Genomic DNA, 24,858 nt, shown 5'->3' with positions numbered 1-24,858 from the left:
ACCCTGAACACACCATCCCCACTGTCAAACATGGTGGTGGCAGCATCATGGTTTGTGCCTGCTTTTCTTCAGCAGGGACAGGGAAGATGGTTAAAATTGATGGGAAGATGGATGGAGCCAAATACAGGACAATTCTGGAAGAAAACCTGATGGAAAAGACCTGAGACTGGGACGGAGATTTGTCTTCCAACAAGACAATGATCCAAAACATAAAGCAAAATCTACAATGGAATGGTTCAAAAATAAACATATCCAGGTGTTAGAATGGCCAAGTCAAAGTCCAGACCTGAATCCAATCGAGAATCTGTGGAAAGAACTGAAAACTGCTGTTCACAAATGCTCTCCATCCAACCTCACTGAGCTCGAGCTGTTTTGCCAGGAGGAATGGGAAAAAATGTCAGTCTCTCGATGTGCAAAACTGATAGAGACATACCCCAAGCGATTTACAGCTGTAATCGCAGCAAAAGGTGGCGCTACAAAGTATTAACTTAAGGGGGCTGAATAATTTTGCACGCCCAATTTTTCAGTTTTTGATTTGTTAAAACAATTTGAAATATCCAATAAATGTCGTTCCACTTCATGATTGTGTCCCACTTGTTGTTGATTCTTCACAAAAAAATACAGTTTTATATCTTTATGTTTGAAGCCTGAAATGTGGCAAAAGGTCGCAAAGTTCAAGGGGGCCGAATACTTTCGCAAGGCACTGTAGGTTATAGTAGAGAGAGAGAGAGAGAGAGACACAGAGAGACACACAGAGAGACACAGAGAGGCTGTGGCGTGGCCCAAAACAAGGCTACCCCAACTTCTCAGATACCTTACTGGGAGTCTAGGGACACCAACCTTTCCAGCTATGTCTTAGTGTTGGATAATAATGATGAATGATCAGTATGTACACAGCAGGTCTGCTTTGCCGCATCCCAAATGGCATCTTAATCCCTATATAGTACACTACTTTAGACCAGAGCCCTATGGCACCCTATTCCCTATATAGTGCACTACGTTTGTGCAGTTCCCAAGGATGCTCTGGTGAAAAGTAGTGTGCTGTGTAGGTGCTGGGGTTCTTTAACTTTTTTTCAGCTCAAGGCTCAAATGAGAAATCGACCATCCTCCAATGACCCAAATTAAAAATAAATAGTGTGTTGTTATAGATGTATTCTTATTATAATTTGTATACCTATTTCTTTTGAAACCCTGGGGTAGGGGATAGGATGTCATTTGGGATGCAGATTATTTCTCCATGCAAGTTCAGCAGAGTCACGTTCCAGACGAATCTCTCCTTACCCATTCAGCAGATTATCATGTAATGTGATTTAGGTCCAGGTGAATCTCTCCTTACCCACTCAGCATAATGTCATGTAATGTGATTTAGGTTCAGATTAACCTTTCTAGTGGAACCCCTCGACAACATTCCGCTGAAAAGGCACCATGCGAAATTCAAAAATATTTTATAGAAATATCTAACTTTCAGACATTAACAAGTCCAATACAGCAAATGAAAGATAAACATCTTGTTAATCTACCCATCGTGTCCGATTTAAAAAAGGCCTTACAGCGAAAGCACAACATATGATTATGTTAGGTCATAGCCAAGTCATACAAACACACAGCCAATTTTCCAGCCAAAGATGGGAATCACAAAAAGCAGAAATATAGATACAATTAATAACTAACCTTTGCTGATCTTCATCAGATGACACCTATAGGACGTCATGTTACACAATATATGTATGTTTTGTTCGATAATGTGCAGATTTATATCCAAAAATCTCAGTTTACATTAGCGTCTTACATGCAGTAATGTTTTGATTCCAAAACATCCGGTGATTTTGCAGAAATACTCATAATTAACATTGATAAATGATACAAGTGTTATTCACAGAATTAAAGATAGACCTCTCCTTAATGCAACCGCTGTGTCAGATTTCAAAATTTTTTACGGAAAAAGCATAATCTGAGAACGCCGCTCAGAACCCAAAAAAGCCAGAGGAATATCTGCCATTTTGGAATCAACAAAGTTAGAAACAACACCATAAATATTCACTTACATTTGATGATCTTCATCAGAAGGCACTCCCAAGAATCCCAGTTCGACAATAAATGACAGATTTGTTCCATAAAGTTCCATCATTTATGTCAAAATAGCCCCCTGTTGTTATCGTGTTCAGCTCAGTAATCCATCTTCATGAGGCGCAGGCACTTCATCCAGACAAAATCTCAAAAAGTTCCGTTACAGTCCTTTAGAAACATGTCGAACGATGTATGGAATCAATCGTTAGGATGTTTTTAACATAAACATCAATAATGTTCCAACCGGAGAATTCCTTTGTCTTCAGAAAAGCACTGGAACGAGAGGTAACTCTGTCGGGAGCGCACGTCATGAGACCAAGGCACTCTGCCAGACCACTGATTCAAAGGGGTCTCATGAGCCCCTCCTTTGTAGTAGAATCCTCATTCAAGTTTCTAAAGACGGTTGACATCTAGTGGAAGCCGTAGGAAGTGCAACTTTATCCATATCTCAATGGATATGGCCAAGCTTTGAAAAACTACAAACCTCAGATGTCCCACTTCCTGGTTGGATTTTTCTCAGGTTCTCACCTGCCATATGAGTTCTGTTATACTCACAGACATCATTCATCATTCAGTTTTAGAAACTTCAGAGTGTTTTCTATCTAATACTAATAATAATATGCATATATTAGCATCTGGGACAGAGTAGGAGGCAGTTCACTCTGGGCACGCTATTCATCCAAAAGTGAAAATGCTGCCCTCTAGCCCAAAAAAGTTTTTTAACCTCTCCTTACACACTCAGCAGCATGTCATGTAATGTGATTACGGGATTTCCTACTGAAGTAGTAGCAAGGCAGCCTACCCCTGTCTCTCACACACACACACACACACACACACACACACACACACACACACACACACACACACACACACACACACACACGCACACACACACACACACACACACACACACACACAAACTTGCATAAAGTTATAGGTCGGCAGCATTGGTCCAGGGTCACGGGGGTCTCTATAGAAGAGAAGACTCAATCACTGATTTATTTCACAGTAGAGATCATCCAACATATTAAATTAGCCTCTCAGAGTCTCCGACAGGGGCTGGATAGTGCCAGAGTTATCCTAGTTGACAGGCTCGTTGTACCTCTCAGAGTCTCCGACAGGAGCTGAATAGTGCCAGAGTTATCCTAGTTGACAGGCTCGTTGTACCTCTCAGAGTCTCCGACAGGGGCTGAATAGTGCCAGAGTTATCCTAGTTGACAGGCTCGTTGTACCTCTCAGAGTCTCCGACAGGGGCTGAATAGTGCCAGAGTTATCCTAGTTGACCGGCTCGTTGTACCTCTCAGAGTCTCCGACAGGGGCTGAATAGTGCCAGAGTTATCCTAGTTGACAGGCTCGTTGTACCTCTCAGAGTCTCCGACAGGGGCTGGATAGTGCCAGAGTTATCCTAGTTGACAGGCTCGTTGTACCTCTCAGAGTCTCCGACAGGGGCTGAATAGTGCCAGAGTTATCCTAGTTGACAGGCTCGTTGTACCTCTGAGTCTCCGACAGGGGCTGAATAGTGCCAGAGTTATCCTAGTTGACAGGCTCGTTGTACCTCTCAGAGTCTCCGACAGGGGCTGAATAGTGCCAGAGTTATCCTAGTTGACAGGCTCGTTGTACCTCTCAGAGTCTCCGACAGGGGCTGGATAGTGCCAGAGTTATCCTAGTTGACAGGCTCGTTGTACCTCTCAGAGTCTCCGACAGGGGCTGGATAGTGCCAGAGTTATCCTAGTTGACAGGCTCGTTGTACCTCTCAGAGTCTCCGACAGGGGCTGAATAGTGCCAGAGTTATCCTAGTTGACAGGCCGTTGTACCTTCCCTCAGAGTCTCCGACAGGGGCTGAATAGTGCCAGAGTTATCCTAGTTGACAGGCTCGTTGTACCTCCCTCAGAGTCTCCGACAGGGGCTGGATAGTGCCAGAGTTATCCTAGTTGACAGGCTCGTTGTACCATCCTCAGAGTCTCCGACAGGGGCTGAATAGTGCCAGAGTTATCCTAGTTGACAGATTTTGTACCTTTTATTTCCTCAGAGTCTGAACACTGGGGCTGGATAGTGCCAGAGTTATCCTAGTTGACAGGCTCGTTGTACCTCTCAGAGTCTCCGACAGGGGATGAATAGTGCCAGAGTTATCCTAGTTGACAGGCTACCACTAGTTGTACCTCTCAGAGTCTCCGACAGGGGCTGGATAGTGCCAGAGTTATCCAGTTTGACAGGCTGTTTAAAATCCATGTACTTTAGAGTCTCCGACAGGGGATGAATAGTGCCAGAGTTATCCTAGTTGACAGGCTCGTTGTATCTGATTCATGTTAAAAAAGAAATGACTTCGCTGCCTGGGTCTGAATGTTATTACTGAGGGAAGGGACACTCGACCTCGTAAAGGAAAACAAATCACACTTGTTTTTTAAGAAAATGTAGCCTGAGGGTGCCAAACTAATTAAGGTACTACTAGCCAGCAAGAGCAGGAAGAGGGAACTACGCAATGTTAACAGTTTGTGCTGTTTAAAATCCATGGTCTTTAAGCCTGAAACAGTATACGCAGTACCACTGTAGTCTTTAGCTTCTTCCTTTCACAACCCCTGTGTTATAAATTAAGTACAGGGTATGGAAGCTGTACTGGAATCAAGCATGTCACACTGCCTCGCCTGGCCCCTCCCCTTCCCTATAGTCACACTGCCTAGCCTGGCCCCTCCCCTTCCCTGTAGTCACACTGCCTAGCCTGGCCCCTCCCCTTCCCTGTAGTCACACTGCCTAGCCTGGCCCCTCTCATTCCCTGTAGTCACACTGCCTAGCCTGGCCCCTCTCCTTCCCTGTAGTCACACTGCCTAGCCTGGCCCCTCTCCTTCTCTGTAGTCACACTGCCTAGCCTGGCCCCTCCCCTTCCCTGTAGTCACACTGCCTAGCCTTTCCCCTCTCATTCCCTGTAGTCACACTGCCTAGCCTTTCCCCTCTCCTTCCCTGTAGTCACACTAACCACTAGCCTGGCCTTTCCTCTCTCCTTCTCTGTAGTCACACTGCCTAGCCTGGCCCCTCCCCTTCCCTGTAGTCACACTGCCTAGCCTTTCCCCTCTCCTTCCCTGTAGTCACACTGCCTAGCCTTTCCCCTCTCCTTCCCTGTAGTCACACTGCCTAGCCTTTCCCCTCTCCTTCCCTGTAGTCACACTGCCTAGCCTTTCCCCTCTCCTTCCCTGTAGTCACACTGCCTAGCCTTTCCCTCTCCTTCCCTGTAGTCACACTGCCTAGCCTGGCCCCTCTCCTTCCCTGTAGTCACACTGCCTAGCCTGCTGCAGGAGGAGTAGAGGATGTGTTTATGATCCACTCTCCCAGACATGAAATATGATCCCTTCTTTCTGTCCTCCCCTCCATCCCTCCATCCCTCCATCCCTCCCTCCATCCTGCATTAGGAAGCAGTTTAGCAGCCTAGAAGAGGGAGTGAGATCAAAAGACTCACCATAAATGACCAGTCTCCATCAAGGCTGCCCTAGCTAATGGAAGACTGAACTGCGAGAGGGGAAGGGGTTGGAGGAGGATGAAACAACTAAATGGCTTGAGATTTAACCTCGATTTAACCTTTTATTTAACTAGGCAACTTAAGAACACGTACTTATTTACAGTGACAGCCTAGGAACATTGGATTAACTGCCTTGTTCAGGGGCAGAACGACAGATTTTTACCTTGTCATGCTCAGAGATTCGATCCAGCAACCTTTTAGTTACTGACCCAACGCTCTAACCACTAGGCTACCCTGCCTCCTCTACACTCTAACCACTAGGCTACCTGCCACCCCTACACTCTAACCACTAGGCTACCCTGCCTCCTCTACACTCTAACCACTAGGCTACCTGCCACCCCTACACTCTAACCACTAGGCTACCCTGCCACCTCTACACTCTAACCACTAGACTACCTGCCTCCTCTACACTCTAACCACTAGGCTACCCTGCCTCCTCTACACTCTAACCACTAGGCTACCCTGCCACCTCTACACTCTAACCACTAGGCTACCTGCCACCTCTACACTCTAACCACTAGGCTACCCTGCCACCTCTACACTCTAACCACTAGGCTACCTGCCACCTCTACGCTCTAACCACTAGGAAACCTGCCTCCCCCAGGTAAGGCTATGGGGGTCTCCCTTGCCTTGCCTGATGGTCCCAGATATGTTTGTGTTGTCTTGCCAACACCTGTTAATGCTGTCATTGCCAAATACAAAATGCATCATGAATTTAAAAGCCTTCTATAGTGTTCAATAGTCATAATGATGGTTATAGTTGTAAACAATAACACTAACAGAATATGTTAAGAATGAACAACGTCCAATGTATAACCTATGCATAATGAAATCAAATGTAATTGGTCACATACACATATTGAGCAGATGTTATTGGTCACATACACATATTGAGCAGATGTTATTGGTCACATACACATATTGAGCAGATGTTATTGGTCACGTACACATATTGAGCAGATGTTATTGGTCACATACACATATTGAGCAGATGTTATTGTGGGCGTAGCAAAATGCTTGTAGAAATGATTGAGTTGGAGGCGTGCGTTGCCACGCAGTCATGGGTGAACAGGGAGTACGGGATGGGGGCTGAGCATGCACCCTTGTGGGGCCCCCGTGTAGAGGATCAGAAAAGTGGAGGTGGTGTTTCCTTACCTTCATCACCTAGGGTAAGTCTAGGACCCAGTTACACAGGGCGGGGTTCAGACCATATGGTGTTGAAGGCTGAGCCATAGTCAAGAAACAGCATTCTTACATAGGTATTCCTCTTGTCCAGATGGGATAGGGCAGTGTGCAGTGCGAGGGCGATTGCATCGTCTGTGGATCTATCGGGGCGGTATGCAAATTGTAGTGGGTCATAGGGTGTTGGGTAAGGTGGAGGTGATATGATCTTTGACTTTCAAAACACTTCATGATGACAGAACTGAGTGCTACAGGGTGATAGTCATTTAGTTCAGTTACCTTTGCTTTGTTGGGTACAGAAACAATGGTGGACATCTTGAAGCAAGTGGGGACAGCAGACTGGGATCGGGAGAGATTGAATATGTCGGTAAATACTCCAGCCAGCTGGTCTGAATATGCTCTGAGGACACGGCTGGGGACGTCGTCTGAACCGGCAGCCTTGTGAAGGTTATTAACACGTTTATATGTCTTACTCACGTCAGCCTCGGAGAACGAGAGCCCACAGTCCTTGGTAGCGGGTCGCTTCGGTGGCACTGTGTTATCTTGTCCGGGAGAAAGACGTCGGTGAGACTGTGTTATCTTGTCCGGGAGCAAGACAGCGTGGGACTTTGTTAGCTTGTCCGGGAGCAAGACGTCGGTGGGACTGTGTTAGCTTGTCCGGGAGCAAGACGTCGGTGAGACTGTGTTAGCTTGTCCGGGAGCAAGACGTCGGTGTCCGTGACGTGGCTGGGTTTCCCTTTGTAGTCTGTAATTTCCTGTCGACTCTGAACCCTCCAGTCTGAACCCTCCAGTCTGAACAATGCACTCTGAATCCTCCACTCTGAATCCTCCGGTCTGAACCCTCCAATCTGAACCATCCAATCTCAACCCTCCAGTCTGAACCCTCCAGTCTGAACCATCCAATCTGAACCATCCAGTCTGAACCCTCCAGTCTGAACCATCCAATCTGAACCCTCCAGTCTGAACCCTCCAGTCTGAACCATCCAATCTGAACCATCCAATCTGAACCCTCCAGTCTGAACCATCCAATCTGAACCATCCAGTCTGAACCCTCCAGTCTGAACCATCCAATCTGAACCCTCCAGTCTGAACCATCCAGTCTGAACCCTCCAGTCTGAACCCTCCGGTCTGAACCATCCAGTCTGAACCCTCCAGTCTGAACCCTCCAGTCTGAACCCTCCAGTCTGAACCATCCAATCTGAACCATCCAGTCTGAACCCTCCAGTCTGAACCCTCCGGTCTGAACCATCCAGTCTGAACCCTCCAGTCTGAACCCTCCAGTCTGAACCCTCCGGTCTGAATCCTCCAGTCTGAATCCTCCAGTCTGAACCCTCCAGTCTGAACCCTCCAGTCTGAACCATCCAGTCTGAACCCTCCAGTCTGAAACCCTCCAGTCTGAATCCTCCAGTCTGAACCCTCCAGTCTGAACCCTCCAGTCTGAACCCTCCAGTCTGAACCCTCCAGTCTGAACCATCCAATCTGAACCATCCAGTCTGAACCCTCCAGTCTGAACCCTCCGGTATGAACCATCCAGTCTGAACCCTCCAGTCTGAACCCTCCAGTCTGAACCCTCCAGTCTGAATCCTCCAGTCTGAACCCTCCAGTCTGAACCCTCCAGTCTGAACCCTCCAGTCTGAACCATCCAGTCTGAACCCTCCAGTCTGAAACCCTCCAGTCTGAATCCTCCAGTCTGAATCCTCCAGTCTGAACCCTCCAGTCTGAAACCCTCCAGTCTTAACCCTCCAGTCTGAACCCTCCAGTCTGAACCCTCTGGTCTGAACCCTCCAGTCTGAACCCTCCAGTCTGAACCCTCCAGTCTGAATTGCCACTCCACTTTGTCTCTGTACTGACGTTTAGCCTGTTTGTTTGCGTTACGGAGGGAATAACTACACTGTTTGTACTCAACCATATTCCCAGATACCATGCCATAGATTAATGTGGTGGGTCGCACAATAATGAACATCGTCCAATTCACAGAGTTGTTTCCAGTAGACAGTATGTATAACCTATTCATAACGAACAATATCTAATTCACAATATTGTTTCCAGTTATCAGGTTTCATAATCTATGCATAATGAAAAACACTGTTTCCAGTGGTCAGTATTTATAACCTATGAATCTTGCACCTTTTGGCAAAATCGCTTGACGCTATTACATAACATCAAGCAACAAATAACCTATTAGGAGAGAAAGAAGATGATATTCCTTTATTTGTTAGTAGAGAAAGGAGTGGAGATATGAGAGGAGATGCTAGCTCCTTCTGGCTTGTATTCTGCTCTTCATATATATATATATATATATATATGTATATATTATGTTGAAACTGAGTTATGTGTACAGAATGCTCCGTAAATATCGTCAGGCCACATACCTACCCAGCACCTGATTTAGTGGTGGTGTTCAACATGAACCACTGTGAGTTACCTTGTTGCTGACACTGTAAATTACAGATATTAGTTCCAACTCTGATACTTAAGGAGTGCTCTGGGGTTGTAATTTGTAGTTCGTCAGAGTGAAGACATTTCAGTAATGATTTGTGGATCCTGACAAAGCTTTAAAATGACCATTCCTTTTTGCACAAACTATGTCATCCCAGTTTTCAAGAAGACACAGTTGGAAAATTCCTGGTATCAGGAAGGGAAAACCAAGGAGGTAAGCCTCCAATTGGGAGTCCTCCACCCATGATTTCCTGGAAAACCCGGGAATTGTGGGAAAGTTACACACATTTTGCAACCGGAGTCGTCATATAGGAATATAATTTATTTCCAAGTTCAATACCTCTTTAATGCTACACTCTCAGAATAAAGGGTTCTTCAGCTGTCCCCTTAGGAGAAGTATTTTTGTCTTCAGATAGAAGCATTTTGGGTTCCATCTAGAAACATCTGGGGAAAGGGTTCTACATGTGATCCAAAACGGTTCTACTTGGAACCGAAATGGTTCTACCTGGAATCCAAAAGGGTTCTACATGGAACAAAAAGGGTTCACCCTGGAACCAACAATGGCTATTCAAAGGGTTCTCCTATGGGGACAGGCGAAGAACATCCTAAGAGTGTACCACTTTATCTGAACTCTCACTCACTCACTCACTCACTCACTCACTCACTCACTCACTCACTCACTCACTCACTCACTCACTCACTCACACACACACATACAGCACATACATACATAGACACACACACACACACACACACACACACACACACACACACACACACACACACACACACACACAGCACATACATACACACACACATATACACATATACACACACACATACATACACACACACACACACACACACACACACACACACACACACACACACACACACACACACACACACACACACACACACACACACACACACACACACACACACACACAGCACACCAGGTGCTCCCCTCTTTCCATTACCTGGCTTTCATCCCTGCATGAGTTGTGGTCCGTCCTTACAGAGCTGGATCGATAGGCATCAGCATTTCTGAGAACCCTTTCAGCTTGTTGGACAAATACATTTATCTACTAATCTTTCACTTTATTGTGTTGAAAAGAGGCGTCAACAGGCTTCCAATACGCTTCAGTAATTGTGTTTCGAATGCGTTTTGGATGGGTTTTTGATTGTGATTTGAATGGGTATTGAATGTGTTTTGAATGGGTTTTAGATGTGTTTTGAATGGGTTTTGAATGTGTTTTGAATGGGTTTTAGATGTGTTTTGAATGGGTATTGAATGTGTTTTGAATGGGTTTTAGATGTGTTTTGAATGGGTATTGAATGTGTTTTGAATGGGTTTTAGATGGGTTTTGAATGGGTTTTGAATGGGTATTGAATGTGTTTTGAATGGGTTTTAGATGTGTTTTGAATGGGTATTGAATGTGTTTTGAATGGGTTTTAGATGTGTTTTGAATGGGTTTTGAATGTGTTTTGAATGGGTTTTAGATGTGTTTTGAATGGGTTTTGAATGTGTTTTGAATGGGTTTTAGATGTGTTTTGAATGGGTTTTGAATGTGTTTTGAATGGGTTTTAGATGTGTTTTCGGATTGTGTTTGTATGTTCAGTAGCCTACTATTATCCTATGTCACCTATCTGTTTTTATTCAATATTGAATATCCTCTATATTTCTTATAGCCACTTCAGCTTACCCAGGAATTCACTCACCACTGTGTATTGATTTTTCCAAAACATCCTATTGGATTTCATTTTCTTCCCATCACCTTTAACATACAATTCTACAAGTTGCATATCTTGGCCTATAGATCCGACCTCTGGGGAAAGGGTTGTTACGGCCCTCTGTGGGCCCGCCCTTACAGACACCCTTACAGCAGTTGTCCCTACCTAACTACAGTCAGGAGAACACACTCCTTTAAACCTGAAAAACCTGACACCTTGGACAAACTGTTTCACAATACTTGTTGTATATATTACTATGTCTACTTATTCTATGCTTTGACAGAATTTTTTTTTCTCCCTCTGAGATGAATAAAGTTGATTGAATTGATGATGTTATAATGTGGCTGATAGATTGGAGGGTGGAGGTGACCCACAGGGCCATGCACAGACCTTTGGTAGGAGAAGTGATCAAAGTGAAAAACACATGCCAGCTCCTCAAAACTTCCTACAGTGGTTCTTACTTCAAAAGTTAAAAGTTCATGCTGCGACCGTTAGTGGTAGATGGTGGCATTCTGTCATTGCACCACACTATCACAAGGGGGAGTTAATGCTGCGACCGTTAGTGGTAGATGGTGGCATTCTGTCATTGCACCACACTATCACAAGGGGGAGTTAATGCTGGCTGACCGTTAGTGGTAGATGGTGCATTCTGTCATTGCACCACACTATCACAAGGGGGAGTTAATGTGAAAACCGTTAGTGGTAGATGGTCATTCTGTCATTGGTTCACACTATCACAAGGGGGAGTTAAAAGTGGTAGATGGTGGCATTCTGTCATTGCACCACACTATCACAAGGGGAGTTAATGCTGCGACCGTTGGTGGTAGATGGTGGCATTCTGTCATTGCACCACACTATCACAAGGGGGAGTTAATGCTGCGACCGTTAGTGGTAGATGGTGGCATTCTGTCATTGCACCACACTATCACAAGGGGGAGTTAATGCTGCGACCGTTAGTGGTAGATGGTGGCATTCTGTCATTGCACCACACTATCACAAGGGGGAGTTAATGCTGCGACCGTTAGTGGTAGATGGTGGCATTCTGTCATTGCACCACACTATCACAAGGGGGAGTTAATGCTGCGACCGTTAGTGGTAGATGGTGGCATTCTGTCATTGCACCACACTATCACAAGGGGGAGTTAATGCTGCGAACGTTAGTGGTAGATGGTGGCATTCTGTCATTGCACCACACTATCACAAGGGGGAGTTAAAATGCGGATCTACCGGTACTCTAAACTGTGGCAATTAATGGAGGTGTTTTCAGTCTGAGTGTCTCTCTCTTCAGGCACTAGAGTCCAAACGCTGGAGTTATTTTAGGAATACTTACTGGAACACCCAATGTCATCCAATTGTTATAATAGGATTTGAAGCAATAGCCTAGTCGCATGTGGTCAACTATTTCAGCACTGTTTCGCGTTGCTTTGAGACAAGCATGGGGTCTATTTTCACTGAATCTCCGTGTGGGTATTGGTTAGACTACAATTAGGGGGTGGAAACGGTCATGTTGTACAGCGCCATATTTCATTTAGTTTTTGAATTTTTCTTGGAATAGAAACACCATAATATGGATCCTATTAATTAAGCTATATATTTTTAAATCAATCCCATATACTATGTTCTTACAAAAAAAAAGTTTCAAATTCTCTAGTACAGCCAATATTAAAAAGAGACAAATGCTGCTCAAATATGCCCTCTGGTGGTCAAACGAGCACTAATTAGCATTAATGGCAACAACGGCTGACACTTAAACAACGTGCCGTAGAATTCTGCGGCGGCCTGCAACGTGTGGTATGACGCAACTTTTAAAGGAAGAACCAATGTACTACCGGTGGTATTCATTTCCAACTCACTGGTGGGTAGCTCGGGCGATGAGGACGAGTGCAACACTGGTGATGATGAGAAGACCTCTTTCAAGATTCATGAGTTTTATTATCTAGTTTGATTAGGCAATTTGTTGCATTTAAAGTTGAAAGAAAAGAAATTAGATAAAAAATGTTATAAAGCATTATATCTACTTTTTTTTAATGCCAACAATCAAAAGGGCTTAGCATAGCAAGATAAAACAAGGGGCAGTGCTCCAGCAAACCTAGAGATCTTTCTGTGCACATGCGTGGTGACTGGGTCTGAAATAATAACAAAGAGGCCTGCAAGCCACTGTTTTGGTTAAAAGCTGAGGGATGGGGCTGGAGAAAAGTAACCATTCTCAAAATACATGATATTAAAATTAAAGTTTTATAGCTATATAATATTTATTTACATTTACTTTATTTACACATATTGGCATTAAACATTGTTGAAGGAATTTAATTCCTCTGTTTTAATTCCCAATTAAAATTAAACACTCCGTCAATTCATAAGAATTTGTAAGACCCTTATTTTATAGGAATGGACAGAGCCCGGTCTTAAAAGTCAAGTAACAGCCTTTAATCAAGAGAGTACTGCCACAATACAGGTTACCACAGGTTATAAACTGAAAATGACGTATTTAGTTCCAGCCCCAATCCGTGCCATATCCGTTCCAGTACAAAGGCTGTCTCTCCAGCCTTCCCACATCCGTCTCCCTACCAATTTAATATCATTTACGAGTCAAGGTTTTCTTGTGTAGATAAGCATTCTAGCCAGTCTGATTCATTTGTACCAAGGAACAGACCGTCATTGTTACTAAACTCTTGACCACATTCACTTCAGTACTGGGATCAGATAAGAAAATTCATACATATACAGTAACATTTAGTATTTTGATTATTACATCCTGATTGAAATGTATACATAATTAGTCATTTATAGATAAAAAATGATCTTAACAAACATGTTTATATTTTGGGTTCAGGTGGGGTACGACAGTTGAACTAAGCTCATGAGGGAGTTATAAATTATATTATTCAAGAATCAACGGGTACATAAAGTCCAAAAATGGATTTAGAAACCCACAGATTGCCCCTTTAAAGACCTCGCCACTTCATCATAAGTATCATGGAAAGATTATCGTAGGTTATGTATCAATGAGTTAATGCAGTAATGTAGTTAGTATAGTGGCAGTGATGCTGGGAGTTAAGGTTAAAAGAGATCTGGAGCTTAATAAGAATCATGGAAAGATTATCGTAGGTTATGTATCAATGAGTTAATGCAGTAATGTAGTTAGCATAGTGGCAGTGATGCTGGGGGTTAAGGTTAAAAGAGATCTGGAGCTTAATACGAATCATGGAAAGATTTGTGTGACAGAGATTATAGATGCGTCTTGTTTTGGGAAGAATTTAGATTTAGTTGACAGGGATTATAGACGTGTCTTGTTTTGGGAAGAATTTAGATTTCGGTGACAGAGATTATAGACGCATCTTGTTTTGGGAAGAATTTAGATTTCGGTGACAGAGATTATAGACACGTCTTGTTTTGGGAAGAATTTAGATTTCGGTGACAGAGATTATAGACGCATCTTATTTTGGGAAGAATTTAGATTTGGATCAAAAATCGAATCAAATCAAATCAAATCAAATTTGATTCAGATTTGATCAGATCAGATTTAATTCAGATTTGATCAGATCAGATTTGATTTTGATTTGATTAGATTTGGGTGACAGAGATTATAGATGTGTTTCATTTTGGGAAGAATTTATAAACACACTTTAGGCAGGAGGTATGATAATGTATCCTATAAATACAGATACAGGCTGTGTAACAACTGGTACCCTAGGCAATGCAATGCTTTTGACCAGGGCCCATAGGGAATAGGGAATAGGGTGTCATTTGGGACACAGTGACGATGGGTTATAGCTTGTATTTTCTTCGTAGGGAGGTATTTAATTCATTCTGAGATCTCACTTGAACATGATTTCTAGATTGATCACATCAAGTGATGACGGGAATGAATTGTGCAACAATTCTGCGTCGTCTAGACAAGCTACGAACACTATTAATGAAAATGGATATTGATAAAATGAAAATGGATGTTGATATCATTAAAATGGATTTTTTACTAGTATGAATGACTGGGGTCAGGATCATAATCCTGTAGAGATTAAGGAAGAGAACATATCTCCCCTGGGTTGTAGATTCATGAGGTTATATAGGGTTAGATGGATATTAATACTTACCTTTTATTGTCATAATGTTCCTAATTGTGTTTATTTTTTTATGTATGCTGTATTGGCTATTTCTATAGCTGTTGCACGGCTTGAGCGAAGAGCTTGCATGTAAACATTTCATTGTACTTTGTATACCATGCTGTATGCATCCTGTGTATATGACAAAAAAAACACTTTAATTTGAAATGCTATGGTAAACTAGGCTTAGCTATGGTTAGCTAAGGTCAGCTAGGGCAGCCTCTCTTGATCAGGCCAAAGGGTTAGCTAGGGATATCTAGGGATATCTAGGGTTAGCTAGGTCAGCCTCTCTTAATCAGGCCAAAGGGTTAGCTAGGGATATCTAGGGTTAGCTAGGGATATCTAGGGTTAGCTAGGGATATCTAGGGCAGCCTCTCTTGATCAGGCCAAAGGGTTAGCTAGGGATATCTAGGGTTAGCTAGGGTTAGCTAGGGCAGCCTCTCTTGATCAGGCCAAAGGGTTAGCTAGGGATATCTAGGGTTAGCTAGATATATCTAGGGTTAGCTAGGGTTAGCTAGGGATATCTAGGGTTAGCTAGAGATATCTAGGGATAGCTAGGGATATCTAGGGTTAGCTAGGGATATCTAGGGTTAGCTAGAGATATCTAGGGATAGCTAGGGATATCTAGGGTTAGCTAGAGATATCTAGGGATATCTAGGGTTAGCTAGGGATATCTAGGGTTAGCTAGGGATATCTAGGGATATCTAGGCTTAGCTAGGGCAGCCTCTCTTGATCAGGCCAAAGGGTTAGCTAGGGATATCTAGGGTTAGCTAGGGTTAGCTAGGGATATCTAGGGTTAGCTAGTGATATCTAGGGTTAGCTAGGGATATCTAGGGTTAGCTAGGGATATCTATGGATATCTAGGGATATCTAGGCTTAGCTAGGGCAGCCGCTCTTGATCAGGACAAATGGGAGTCTCAGAAACACAGTCAAAATAATTGTTCATTAATAATTCATATTAATTTGTGTCTGTATTAATATTAGATATAGTCTGCTGATTAGGAATAGATTGTATTCATAATACGGATGATGATGGCTTGTAGATAGAAACAGTCTCTGAGCCTGTTGGTATCAGACCTCATGCTCTGATACAGTCTGCTCAATGGTTAGGGAGTGAAGAGTTCATGGCTGGGATGTGTGAGGGTCGTTGATGATGCTGCGGTCTTTCCTCAGGTTCCGTTTTGAGTAGATGTCCTAGATGGGTGGGAGTATGGTCCCAGTGATGTACTGGCCAATCTTCACCAGCATCTGGTGGGCCTTGCAGTCGAGGAAATTCCCATACCAGGCTGTGATGCAACCGGTCAAGACGCTCTTATTAATAGTTCCCACCACCTTGATTACATCTTATGTAGCAACATTTGAAATAGTGTTTTTTACATTATTACATTACATTATTTTCTTTAATTAAAAGTAGAGACTCAGTGCTGCAAAATGGTATATCATACACTGTATTTGAGGAAAAATGGGAAAGTAATTCTGCTTTGAAAGTTGATCAACTTGTAATGTCACTTTTGAGAAAATGGCCCTTGAATGTTTTTGCTACATCTACTGGAGAGCCCTGCTTTGTCTCCACCCATTCAGCATCGTTCACACCCTCTTAAGCCTTAGCCACACCCATCTCATTAAGGATTCACATGTGAGGCCATGTGCTAAACAGAGTGAGCACGGTTGTGTAGTAAATAACCAAAGATTTTAATTCTTAGCCCCATCCATCTCTTTAACATTGCGTTATGCTAATGAGCTTGCGGATAGATTTACACAATCCTGGATACAGGTTTTTTTCGTAGCTAAACGTGACGCAGAAAACGGAGAGATTTGTCCTAAACAAATAATCTTTCAGGAAAAACTGAACATTTGCTATCTAACTGAGTCCCCTCATTGAAAACATCCAAAGTTCTTCAAAGGTAAATTATTTTATTTTAATGCTTTTCTGGTTTTTGTGAAAATGTTGCCTGCTGAATGCTAACGCTAAATGCTACGCTAGCTATCAATACTGTTACACAAATCCTTGTTTTGCTATGGTTGAGAAGCATATTTTGAAAATCTGAGATGACAGTGTTGTTAACAAAAGGCTAAGCTTGAGAGCTAGCATATTGATTTCATTTCATTTGCGATTTTCATGAATAGTTAACGTTGCGTTATGGTAATGGGCATGAGGCCGATCCCGGATCCGGGATAGCTCGACGCAAGAAGTTAACCTCTCTGGGATAGGCGGGACGCAAATGTCTCACCTGGCCAAAAGCCTGGAAAAATGCAGAGCTCCAAATTCAAATAAAATACTATAAAATTCAAACTTTCATTAAATCACACATGTAAGATACCAAATTAAAGCTACACCCATTGTGAATCCAGCCAACATGTCAGATTTCAAAAAAGGCTTTTCGGCGAAAGCATAAGAAGCTATTATCTGATGATAGCACAACAGTAAACAAAGAGAGAGTAGCATATTTCAACCCTGCAGGCACCACACTAACACAGAAATAAAATATAAACCATGCCTTACCTTTGACGAGCTTCTTTTGTTGGCACTCCACTATGTCCCATAAACATCATAAATGGTCCTTTTGTTCGATTAATTTGGCCTGTTTTGCTGTGTATGAAGTCAGATAATCTGCTGTCTTAGCCACTGCCTGCCACCAAGGGAGTACCCCAAGGCTCAATCCTAGGCCCCCTGCTCTTCTTAATTTATATCAACAACATAGCTCAGGCAGTTGGAAACTATTTAATATATTTATATGTATATGATACAGTCTTATACTCAGCTGGCCCCTCCCCCGATGTTGAGTTAAACATTATTTTGAGTTAAACGTTCTTAGTGTCCAACAAGCTTTTTTTCAGCCCTTAACCTTGTTCCGAACACCTCCCAAAACAAAGCTCATGTGGTTTGGTAAGAATATATATTTTTAAATTTTATTTCATCTTTATTTAACCAGGTAGGCTAGTTGAGAACAAGTTCTCCTTTGCATCTGCATCCTGGCCAAGATAAAGCAAGATAAAGCAAAGCAGTTTGACACATACAACACCACAGAGTTACACATGGAATAAACAAACAGACAATCAATAATACAGTAGAAATATCTATATGCAGCATGTGCAAATGAGGTAGGATAAGAGAGGTAAGGTAATCATAGGCCATGGTGGCGAAGGAATTACAATATAGCAATTAAACACTGGAATGGTAGGATGTACAGAAGATGAATGTGCAAGTAGAGATACTGGGTTGCAAAGGAGCAAGATACATAAATACATACAGTATGAGGATGAGGTAGTTTGATGGGCTGTTTACAGATGGGCTATGTACAGGTGCAGTGATCTATGAGCTGTTCTGACAGCTGGTGCTTAAAGCTAGTGAGGGAGGTAACAGTCTCCAGCTTCAGAGATCTTTGCAGTTCGTTCCAGTCATTGGCAGCAGAGAATTGGAAGAAAAGACAACCAAAGGAGGAATTGGCTTTGGGGGTGACCAGTGAGATATAGCTGTTGGAGCGCGTGATATGGGTGGGCGCTGCTATGGTATGGTGACCAGTGAGCTGAGATAAGGCAGGGCTTTACCTAGCAGAGACTTGTAGATGACCTGAGCCAGCGGGTTTGGCGACGAGTATGAATTAATGGCCAGCCAATGAGAGCATACAGGTCTCAGTGGTGGGTAGTATATGGGGCTTTGGTGACAAAAAAAATAATGCTCCTCTCCCCACCGGTGTGATTACTACCTCTGAGGGTTTAGAACTTGAGTTAGTCACCTCTTGCAAGTACGTGGGAGTATGGCTAGATTGTACAATGTCCTTCTCTCAGCACATATCCAAGCTGCAGGCAAAGGTTAAATCTAGACGTGGTTTCCTCCATCGTAATCACTCCTCTTTCACCCCAGCTGCCAAACTAACCCTGATTCAGATGACCATCCTACCATGCTAGATTATGGAGACGTAATTTATAGATCGGCAGGTAAGGGTGCTCTTGAGTGGCTAGATGTTCTTTACCATTCGGCCATCAGATTTGCCACCAATGCTCCTTAATCAAATCAAATTTTATTTGTCACATACACATGGTTAGCAGATGTTAATGCGAGTGTAGCGAAATGCTTATAGGACACATCACTGCACTCTGTACTCTTCTGTAAACTGGTCATCTCTGTTTACCCGTCGCAAGATGCACTGGTTGATATTTATTTATGAAACCCTCTTAGGCCTCACTCCCCCCTATCTGAGATATCTACTGCAGCTCTCAAAATTTGAAATATATAATATCTGTAAATGTAACTAGCTAGACTGTAATACATGGAAGAGCGCCTCTCAAACTGTGTCACGGATGCCCTTAGTTTGAAGGTGTTATATACAACAGCCGTCTGTGTTCTCTTTTCGACTCCCATTTGCATTATACTCTGCTTCCATCGGACATTCCACTGATTTAAATACTCTGACAGTTTGTTCCCGTGACAACAACACTGTTGATTCTTCCTCATCACTGTTATCAGAAGACTCTACAATGTTTGGTTCAATGAAAATGTTTTTATCTAAATCGGGGGGTTTCTTCATCATCTGATTCATTTTCAGAGTCAGAGAGAATCAGCATGGCATGATTGTCCATCAGAAAGTAGTCAATCACAACGTTTTCCTGATCTTTGTTGATAAAACATCTCATTTATTTATTTGTATTTATCTAGTTAATTTGTGGCTAAACCATCTTGGCTCTTAAATTAACTATTTTATTTGTAGGCACTACAATGCACATGTTCCAGAAGGCATTCCTGCCCCCCAAAAAAAAAAAAAAAAATGTTAGAAAAAATTTGTTTACATTCAAATGCCTATCCTGTGAAGTAGAGAGAGAGAGAGAGAGAACTACTGTCATTAAACAAAATGTAAAAACATTAGCTAGCTTCAACAGGTGATAATGAATGAAAATTTACAATGTTCATGGAGGATTAGCCAGAGGCTAACATTAGCCAGCTAGCTAGCAAAACTTCGCTAATATTGCAAAAGTGAATCAAGAATGCAGGAGAACAGGGACTACACTCTTAAAAAAAGAAGATGCTATCTACAACCTAAAAGGGTTCTTAGCTGTCCCCGTAGGTAAACCCTTTGAAGAACCCTATTTGGTTCCAGGTAGAACCCTTTTGGTTCCAGGTAGAACCCTTTTGGTTTCCGGTAGAACCCTATTTGGTTCCAGGTAGAAATCTTTTGGTTTCAGGTAGAACCCTTTTGGTTCCAGGTAGAACCCTTTTGGGTTCCAGGTAGAACCCTTTTGGGTTCCATGTAGAACATTTCCACAGAGGAATTGAATGTTAATGTGTGTGGTAGTAGTTGTGCGCGAGCTATCGATAATCAGAGGACACATTAAACGGGTCTTCTAGGGAATCTTTTCACCTTGAGGTTCCTCCAAGAACCATTTATGATAAGAAAGGTTCCCCAGAGGAACTGTCCAAATGAAAAGATTCTTGGAAGAACCGTTTTTACATTTCAAGGTTCCTATTTGAACCACACATTTATAGAGGGAAAAATGGTGCCATTTTGAGACAGATGTAGTGTGCTTTCACAAAGACATATACTGTAGAGCTGATGGGTACTTGGCAGAGAGACTGCTCTCTGCTCTCTCAATAACTTTCTCTGTTATGTCTCTTTTTTTATACCTCCCTCCTACTGGGGGACTGAGTTTTTATTGTTACCTGTAGAATGAAAGGGAAAGAGAAAGGGAAAGAGAGAAAGAGGTAATGAGGTAGGGAATGCGGGGGAGTTAAGTTAAAATAAGGGAGAAAAGGGAGAAAGAGAAGAGAGAGGGGAGAGTAAGAGAGAGGTAAAAAAAAAAAAAAAAGAAGAGAGAGAGAGAGAGAGAGAGAGAGAGAGAGAGAGAGAGAGAGAGAGAGAGAGAGAGAGAGAGAAAGAGAGAGAGTCATTGTTTTAAACACAGTGAACATCATGTTCTTCACGGACCTCTTCACACACAGTCCCAGCAGACAGTGAGGCTCTGCACTCTGTGAACACCTCTCTCTCTCTCTGTGTGCTTCTGCACACACACACACACACACACACACACACACACACACACACACACACATACACACACACACACTCTCTCTCTCTCTCTGTGTGCTTCTACACACGCACGGATGCACACATCTTCTAAAAGTGACAGCCTCGGAATAATGCAGGTTGGTTAGCCTTGAGTGCCACAACACTGTTAGGACGAGACCACACACACACACACACACACACACACACACACACACACACACACACACACTCTCTCAATTTCAATTTAAAGGATTAATTGGCATGGGGAACATGTGTTAATGTTAATGGAATAGATAATAAACAATAACAAATGAACAGTAAACATTATACTCACAAATGTTCCAAAAGAATAAGTACATTTCAAATGTCATATTATATCTACAGTGCAAATAGTTCTAGGGTGTTAATTCTTCACTGGTTGCCCTTTTCTTGTGGCAACAGGTCATCTTGCTGCTGTGATGGCACACTGTGGTATTTCACCCGGTAGATATGGGAGTTTATCAAAATTGGATTTGTTTTCTAATGTTTTGCAGGTCTGTGTAATTTGAGGGAAATATGTGTCTCTAATATACATTACATACATAATACATTTGGCAGGTGGTTATGAAGTGCAGCTCAGTTTCCACTTACTTTTGTGGGCAGTGAACACATAGCCTGTCTTCTTTTGAGAGCCATGTCTGCCTATGGCGGCCTTTCTCAATAGCAAGGCTATGCTCACTGAGTCTATACATAGTCAAAGCTTTCCTTAATTTTTTGATCAGTCACAGTGGTCAGGTATTCTGCCACTGTGTACTCTCTTTTTAGGGCCAAATAACATTCTAGTTTGCTCTGTTTTTTTGTTCATACTTTCCAATGTGTCAAATAATTATCTTTTTGTTTTCTCATGATTTGATTGGGTCTAATTGTGTTGTTGTTCTGGGGCTCTGTAGGGTCTGTTTTTGTTTGTGAACAGAGCTTCAGGACCAGTTTGCTCAGGGGACTGTTCTCCAAGTAATCTTTCTGTAAGTTATGGCTTTGTTATGAAAGTTTTGGGAATCGCTTCCTTTTAGGTGGTTCTAGAATTTAACATCTCTTTTGGAATTGGCTATCTAATTCTGTATGTATAGTTTATGTGTCTGCACGGTGTCATTATCATGACGCTGATGTTTAGGCTGAGGTATGTATAGTTTATGTGTGCTCTAGGGCAACGGTGTCTATCATGACGCTGATGTTTAGGCTGAGGTATGTATTCAACGGTGTCTATCATTGATGTTTAGGCTGAGGTATTTGTGTGTGCTCTACACTGATGGCTGATGTTTAGGCTGAGGTATGTATAGTTTATGTGTGCTCTAGGGCAACGGTGTCTATCATGACGCTGATGTTTAGGCTGAGGTATGTATAGTTTATTTGCTCTAAACGGTGTCTATCATGACGCTGATGTTTAGGCTGAGGTATGTATAGTTTATGTGTGCTCTACGGTGTTTATGTTTAGGCTGAGGTATCTATGTGTGCTCTAGGGCAACGGTGTCTATCATGACGCTGATGTTTAGGCTGAGGTATGTATAGTTTATGTGTGCTCTAGGGCAACGGTGTCTATCATGACGCTGATGTTTAGGCTGAGGTATGTATAGTTTATGTGTGCTCTAGGGCAACGGTGTCTATCATGACGCTGATGTTTAGGCTGAGGTATGTATAGTTTATGTGTGCTCTAGGGCAACGGTGTCTATCATCTGATGTTTAGGCTGAGGTATGTATAGTTTATGTGTGCTCTATCATGACGCTGATGTTTAGGCTGAGGTATGTATAGTTTATGTGTGCTCTAGGGCAACGGTGTCTAGCTGGAATTTGTATAGTTTGTGTGCTCTAGGGCAACGGTGTCACGCTGATGCAACTGGATGTATAGTTTATGTTTTGTCTATCAAAAGCTGATGTTTTTCTGAGGTATGATAGTTTTTGTCTTTGATATTTTTGTTTATGTGTGCTTGTTTACTGATATTTTTGTCTTACTGGGCCCAGGTTTGACATAATCTGTGCAGAAGATCTAGGGGCCCTCCTTATAAGCCCTCCTTGGTTGGGTACAGAAGCACCAGATCATCAGTAAACAGTCGACATTTGACTTCAGAATCTAGTATTTGGGTGACTGGACCTTTTTTGGAAAAGTATCATTTTTGTCTTACTGATATTTTTGTCTTACTGATATTTTTGTCTTACTGATATTTTTGTCAGGTTTCATAATCTGTGCAGAAGAAGCCCTCCTTATAAGGGTTGGGTACAGAAGCACCAGATCATCAGTAAACTGCATCCCTGATTCTCACTGTTCTAGTGTCTCCAGCTGCATCCCTGTCTCACGCCCAATTTTTCAGTTTTTGATTTGTTAAAAAAGTTTGAAATATCCAATAAATGTCGTTCCACTTCATGATTGTGTCCCACTTGTTGTTGATTCTTCACAAAAAAATACAGTTTTATATCTTTATGTTTGAAGCCTGAAATGTGGCAAAAGGTCGCAAAGTTCAAGGGGGCCGAATACTTTCGCAAGGCACTGTATTTCTCTCTCTCTCTAGTCGTCCTCCATCACTGTAATTTCTTCCTTAGGTCAGACCTGGGTAGATGACTGTTCTTTCAGCTCAGTGATCACACTTGATTCAACCAATCAATTAATCAATGAGTTTAATCAGGTGTTGAAATCAAGTCCTCACAATGTTAGCTGGAAGGTCTGCAGGCTGTTGTACCAGGCCAACTCTAGCGCATCTTATTGGACTATAATCAACCAATCATCGTCATTAAATTTGATTAGATTCACCCGGATTAGGGTGTATCAGATGAGAGCCTTGCTGCTGTGTGTGTGTGTGTGTGTGTGTGTGTGTGTGTGTGTGTGTGTGTGTGTGGCCCATCGCTTTGATGTGATCTCACAGCACACACACACACACACACACACACACACACACACACACACACACACACACACACACACACACACACACACACACACACACACACTTACTCACATTCCCTCACTGTGTCTGTAGCTATGTTAATCAGCTTAGCTAAGGTCATTGTGCCTCTGGAGCCAAGGGCCCGGCTGGGGAAAAGAGAAAGCCATGGACAAAGACTCACTCAAGGACCCATGTGACCTGTGTCAAGGACAGAGGGCCAGCCTGCCAGGCAGTTAGTCAGCCAGCTAGTCAATCAGATTGATAGCCAGCCAGCCAATAGAGAACCCTACATCCAGCATAGGCTGTCAGCCAATAGAGAACCATAAATCCAGCATAGGCTGCCAGCCAATAGAGCAAAATAGGCTGCAGCCAATAGAGAACCATAAATCCAGCATAGGCTGTCAGCCAATAGAGAACCATAAATCCAGCATAGGCTGTCAGCCAATAGAGAACCATAAATCCAGCATAGGCTGTCAGCCAATAGAGAACCATAAATCCAGCATAGGCTGCTAGCCAATAGAGAACCATAAATCCAGCATAGGCTGCTAGCCAATAGAGAACCATAAATCCAGCATAGGCTGCTAGCCAATAGAGAACCATAAATCCAGCATAGGCTGCTAGCCAACTAGTTGCAGGATTATTGTCTGACACACTTCACACGCTCTTCAGGCTCTCCAAGGGACAAGGATTGGGGGGAGAGATCCATACTCCATTCCACAGGATCAGAGGGGATCTCCCGGTCTGACAGGAGGAGTGGGCCAGCTCTCCTGTCTTGTCTCCTGTTTTAGGGAGAAGAATGGAGATATTGATCTGACATATTGACTCCTGTTTCAGGGAGAGCGTGGATGAGAGGAGAGAGGGAGAGCTTGGGTGACAGGAGAGAGGGATAGCTTGGGTGAGAGGAGAGAGGG

The 24,858-nt window shown here is 42.9% G+C and overlaps 1 protein-coding gene across 1 annotated transcript in view; it reads left to right on the top strand.

The window, feature by feature from the left end:
- Positions 1-23,139, top strand: part of LOC115122855 (potassium voltage-gated channel subfamily B member 2-like) — a 29,804-nt gene extending 6,665 nt beyond the window's left edge. The window contains exons 2-3 of the mRNA XM_065019234.1: positions 21,965-22,036; positions 23,031-23,139. Coding sequence (XP_064875306.1) covers positions 21,965-22,036; positions 23,031-23,036 — 78 coding nt within the window. The 3' untranslated portion in view covers positions 23,037-23,139. The remainder of the gene's footprint in view (positions 1-21,964; positions 22,037-23,030) is intronic.
- Positions 23,140-24,858: the final 1,719 nt, after the last annotated feature.

This window comes from Oncorhynchus nerka, linkage group LG6, assembly GCF_034236695.1.
Source record: "Oncorhynchus nerka isolate Pitt River linkage group LG6, Oner_Uvic_2.0, whole genome shotgun sequence".
NCBI lineage: Eukaryota > Metazoa > Chordata > Actinopteri > Salmoniformes > Salmonidae > Oncorhynchus > Oncorhynchus nerka.
Note: the sequence above shows the minus strand (reverse complement) of the source record. Positions and strands in the feature narration are given on the sequence as shown.